The sequence below is a fragment of the Leptonychotes weddellii genome, chromosome 11, assembly GCF_054177405.1.
Source record: "Leptonychotes weddellii isolate Sample4059 chromosome 11, ASM5417740v2, whole genome shotgun sequence".
Classification (NCBI taxonomy): Eukaryota; Metazoa; Chordata; class Mammalia; order Carnivora; family Phocidae; genus Leptonychotes; species Leptonychotes weddellii.
Window position 1 is genome coordinate 81,579,769 of NC_138379.1, and position 5,509 is coordinate 81,585,277.

Consider the following 5,509-nt stretch of genomic DNA (forward strand, 5'->3'; position numbering starts at 1 on the left):
GGAGGACCAAGGAAAGTCAAGTCCCGCGTTAAATCCAAGACCGGAGGGCACTCCCGGCCCCTTCAGTGGTGAAGTGCGCCGCTGGGTTGCCCGGCAACTACTGCTACTGCGGGGGCAGAAGGCGGTGGGATGATGAAGGCCAAGTACCTGAATCAAGGACAAGAAAAACATGGAGTGGGAGGAGTGGGAGGGGCTTTTCAAGTGCCTAGGCTTTAGAATTTACGGCAGCTTCCGAACTGTAGCTGCGTTCCCAGGAACTAAGCTGCGTTTATCTTGACTTCCGACTACGTTGGCAACAGGTTTTCTTCCCGCCGCGGGAGCGGCTCCTCATCCTCGTCCCTCCTGCCCTCCCCTTTGCCTCCAGGAGCCATCTTCCCGGCTCCAGAGGCTCCCCCGAGGAAACGCGGGTACTGGCCCTTTAAACGTGACCTGCTGCGGTCCGCGGACCTAACACTGACGTGGAACCCAGAGTAAGCGGCGTCAGACACGTGGGACAAGGAGGTGTTCATCTTGGAACCGGGCAAGGCGTTTTTCCGCTTTGGGCTTTACATCTTTAATACGGCGTTAGGAAAGTATCCGCTTTTGTTTGTCTGTCTTTAATTGTTTTGCCACTACCGTCGTGGTGAAAACTCTCAAATAAAGGACGCAGTTTAAAGGAACATTTGTGTCCCCCGCGCTACGTGCCTGTATTAAAAATGGCCGCCGCCGCCTTCCACGACGCTGGTTGCTCTGCGAACAAGATCCGGGAGGAAACAGCGGGCATGCAAGTGCCGTGGGGGCACCGCCGAGGTTGCGCTATAGAGGCTCGCGGGAGTCCCAGGGCGGCTCAAGTCAGAGTTGTTGGGCTTCGCTCAGGCTGTTGGGGGAAGACCCAGCCTGTGGGGAGCGGCCACTCCTCCCTGCTGGGGGCTCAGGGCTTCTGCCCAGCTTGTCCGTTAGCTGAGGAGGTGGCCGAGCGGGGCCCCTGGCTGGTCATCATGTGGGCCTTCCCGGAGTTGCCAATGCCGCTGCTGGTGAATTTGATCGGCTCGCTGCTGGGATTTGTGGCCACGGTCACCCTCATCCCCGCCTTCCGTGGCCACTTCATCGCCGCGCACCTCTGTGGCCAGGACCTCAACAAAACCGGCCGGCAGCAAATGTGAGCGGTGGCACCCGGGTCCCGGGCGGGAGGCAAGGGCAGAGGAAGGAGCCGGCAGGGCAAGGCGGGAACTGGGGTGCCTGACCCCGCGGAGAAGGAGTCCTAACTCCGCAGACAGCTCCGGGCTCTGGGAGATGAAGGGCAGCACTGGCTAACATTGGGAAGGGATGTTGTGGTTGAGGGGACCCTCAGGTGCATCGGGGACTCCAGCACTGGTGCCCTTCCCCACCCCCCCTTTCCCCATTCGATGGCTGTAGTGCCTGCTCTAATGAGTGACCACGCCCCCTTTCCTCTCCCTCCGCCCCCTCCCTTTGCTGCTGGGCCACAGCCCAGAGTCCCAGGGAGTGATCAGCGGTGCTGTTTTCCTTATCATCCTCTTCTGCTTCATCCCTTTCCCTTTCCTGAACTGCTTTATGGAGGAGCGGTGTAAAGCCTTCCCGCACCATGAAGTAAGTGGGTGAGTGGGGGAGGTTGCTTGTGGCTGGGGTCTGGGAGCTACCTGAGAAAGTTGGGGTTGTTTGGGTGGAGGGGCTGAGGATCCAGGGAAAAGACAGGTATTTTTGAAAGGTGAAGTGGGCGTAGGCTTGAGCTGTGACCTGCCCGAGCCTCCCCCAGTTTGTGGCCCTGATAGGTGCGCTCCTTGCCATCTGCTGCATGATTTTCCTGGGCTTTGCGGACGATGTACTGAATCTGCGCTGGCGCCATAAGCTGCTGCTGCCTACAGCTGCCTCATTACCTCTTCTCATGGTCTATTTCACCAACTTTGGCAACACGACCATTGTGGTGCCCAAGCCTTTCCGGCCGATTCTTGGCCTCCATCTGGACTTGGGTGAGTAGCCCTGCCACCGCCGCCCCTGTGGCCCCTACTTCAGGGCACCCTTACCCTGGGAGATATCTAGCAGAGCATCATTCCTGGTGCTCCAGATTCTCCTCCAAGTGTCCCTGACTTGTCCCTGTGTCTTCTCAGATCCTTTCTGTTGGTCCTTCGTCTGATCCTCTGTCCCCACCACTTTTCTCAGCAGAATATCCTTAAGTCCTCATTTCAATGGTACACACTTTTTACCGTCTTCCCCCAGGGATCCTGTACTATGTCTACATGGGGCTGCTGGCAGTGTTCTGTACCAATGCTATCAATATCCTAGCAGGAATTAATGGCCTAGAGGCTGGCCAGTCACTAGTCATTGCTGCTTCCATCATCGTCTTCAATCTGGTGGAGCTGGAAGGTAGGTGGGATTAGGAGGAGGGAGAGAAGAGAAGTCTGAGTGTTAAGGAAGTTGCCTGATACCTGGCTTTGGGGAGTTTGGGGGGAAAAAAGCGATATATTAAGATTTATTAAATGTAAGAAAGAAAAATAGCAGCCCTGTCATTTTTACCTGGATTGGCACTAACAGGTAGGCCATGGTCTTCTATGGAACGTAAACAATTTCACAGAACTTCCAAGTCAGACAGGGTCACTCTATGACCACGATAGTAAAACCAACTCAGGTAGAACCGCATTTTGTGCATCCCTCAAAAATGACTAAGGTCTCCCTCTTCTGGCTAACGTGAGCAATTGCTGCTTCCTTCTGATAACTCAGTTCCTCCTACTTTTTAGACAAAACTAAGATGCTCAGTCATAGAATTACTTTGACTGACTGCACCCAGTCTAGGGCAAAACTCCACCTCCTTGCTTTCTCCCCAAAATTACTTAAAACGAATCCTATAACACATCCTCCTAATACCCCCTTACTAAGGCATCCCATGGTTGCCTATAATGTGTGGTCTCCAGTGTCTCCCTTGTTACAAGTCAGTAAACCCAGCTTTGACTGCTTGTGTGTTTCTGGTGGTCTTTGGCTGATAAGCACTGATATCAGTGTTTATTAAAACTAACCACTTTAGTGAGCATTATCTCATTTGAACTTTGTAACATGTGGCAGGGGTTCTCGTGAACCATATTTTGTAGTTGAGGAGACTGAGGGCTAGAGAATTTAAATGTGTCATGATTGAGGTCACACAGGAAGTAAATCTGGTATTCAAACCTAGGTCTGACTGATCTAAACCAAATTGAAGACAGTAACTCATTTAGGAAGGCTTCGTGAATGAGGTGGAATATTAGGAATTGCCTGGGTGACACAAAAAGGGTGGTGAGTTCTTGAATGTGACTTGGAAGAGGTGGAGAGTACAGCTTGGGACAGAACTTAGAGACAAAAATAGGACCCAGGTATGCAGGGGAAGCACCTATCAACTTTTCCTTCTTTCTTTTTCCCTTGCTTCCAAAGGTGATTATCGGGATGATCATGTCTTTTCCCTCTACTTCATGATACCCTTTTTTTTCACCACCTTGGGATTGCTCTACCATAACTGGTAAGTGGGCCTGTGGCTAGGGGGTAACTATGTGATCATAGAATGAGTATGGTCCTGGTCATGACCCAACTCCTGGAAAGGCTAAACCTACGCACACCTATGTTGAGTGTTTTCTGGGTCTCTAGTTGGTAATATTCTTCAATTGCTTTCAGCCCAGTCGCAGTTAGGGACAAGTGCTGTGGAGCCCCCAGGAAGAGATGAATGCAGGGCCTTGGGTCCAGGACAGTTGCTGGAAGAGCCAGAGTCTCCTCTGGGCCAGAACTAGAGTCAGGGCTAGCCCAGGGCCCAGGAAGTGTAATGTGAGAGAAAAGATGGATAGTGCCTCCTGCCACTGGCTCAGATCCTCTCCCCTACACAGGTACCCGTCACGGGTGTTTGTGGGAGATACCTTCTGTTACTTTGCTGGCATGACCTTTGCCGTGGTGGGCATCTTGGGACACTTCAGCAAGACCATGCTACTCTTCTTCATGCCCCAGGTGTTCAACTTCCTCTACTCACTGCCTCAGCTCCTGCATATCATACCCTGCCCTCGCCACCGTATTCCCAGGTAGCCACTTTTGGGGCTTGAAAGGGACATCGTAGCTTTTTCACTTGGGATGCGTAAAGCCAGCCTTATACATCTGCTGTGCAAAGGGAGTGGGCCCAAAGAAGGGCTCTTTCCACATGGTTAGCCCTTAGAAATTACAGAGCACAGTCACCTACATAATCTAATCAGCTCTGATCACACAGTAGTAAGCAGAGCCAGAAATAGATCTTAGGTTGTTTGATGCCATGTTCAGTGCTCTTTCTGTTAATTGACCGCAGTGAGGAGAGTTCTTGGAATAGTGGCCCCGTCACATAAAGCTCTCTTCCCCCTGCAGACTCAATACCAAGACAGGCAAACTGGAGATGAGCTATTCCAAGTTCAAGACCAAGAACCTCTCTTTGTTGGGCACCTTTATTCTAAAGGTAACAGGGTAACAAGGAGGTAAGGCTCTAGGCCGTCATCGGGAATTCAGGGACCGGGGATCCTGGGCCTGCATCAGATCCAAGGGGAGTTTGGAAGCACGAAGCAGATCCCCACTGCTGAAGCAGAGTTGAAGTTCTCTCCACCTCTGGCCCCTCCAGGTAGCAGACAGTCTCCAGCTAGTGACGGTGCGCCAGAGCGAGCATGAGGATGGTGCCTTCACGGAGTGTAACAACATGACCCTCATCAACTTGCTCCTTAAGGTCGTCGGGCCCATGCATGAGAGAAACCTGACTCTGCTCCTGCTGCTGCTCCAGGTGTGGTCGGGGAAGGGCTCTACATACATCTCCCTGTCTGCCTTTCTCCATGATTCTGACTCTAGTGTGTTTCTCCTCACAGATCCTTGGCAGTGCAGTCACCTTCTCCATTCGGTACCAGCTTGTCCGGCTCTTCTACGATGTCTGAGTCCCCCGGTCCTTGCCCTTTACTGCACAGTCTGCAGGGTTCCTGACTCAGGCCGACCTCTTTCCTGACCAGGAATGCCTCCTGGCCCAGGCCTCTCCCACCTCTTATTCTCCCCCAGATTTTGTACTTAGTGATTCCATTCCGCTGTGAATATCGACACCCTGGGCCTGTCTTGCCCTCTACTGACTGTTGATTGGACTTTGCCACTTCAACTTGCCACTCTCCCTCTCCGTCCCGTCTCGTCTTTGCAGCCTCCTGAGGTGGGATACTGCCACTTTTATGCAGTTATCCACGACTCGGACTCTCGAGGAATATGTTGGGCCTGGGGATAGAGCCCTTGCTGGGGATAGGGACACAGCCTCGAAAATCACTTGATATTTGACTATAAATTAAGTATTCTGATTAGTAAGAGCAGACTGGGGGGCCAGGTGCTCCCAGTGGTGACAATAAAGTGTTGTCTTTTTCTTATTGTTGTTCCTGTAGGTATATCTCCTATATGGGCATCTTAGGGTAGATTTGGGAGGGTTGGTGGAGGCACCTCCTCCAAGAGGTCCTTTTTTCTTTCAGTACAGCAGGCTCCTTGTAGCAAGAAGGGAACAGAAAGAACTGCGACCAGA

The 5,509-nt window shown here is 52.3% G+C and overlaps 1 protein-coding gene across 1 annotated transcript; it reads left to right on the forward strand.

Moving 5' to 3' along the window:
- The first annotated feature begins 220 nt into the window (after positions 1–220).
- On the forward strand, positions 221–5,360 carry DPAGT1 (dolichyl-phosphate N-acetylglucosaminephosphotransferase 1). Its single transcript, XM_006739707.3, has 9 exons — positions 221–1,138; positions 1,467–1,587; positions 1,754–1,967; positions 2,215–2,361; positions 3,397–3,481; positions 3,840–4,028; positions 4,342–4,429; positions 4,589–4,744; positions 4,827–5,360. The coding sequence occupies exons 1-9, from the start codon at positions 696–698 to the stop codon at positions 4,890–4,892; spliced, it is 1,509 nt and encodes a 502-aa protein (XP_006739770.1). The 5' UTR covers positions 221–695; the 3' UTR covers positions 4,893–5,360.
- Positions 5,361–5,509: the final 149 nt, after the last annotated feature.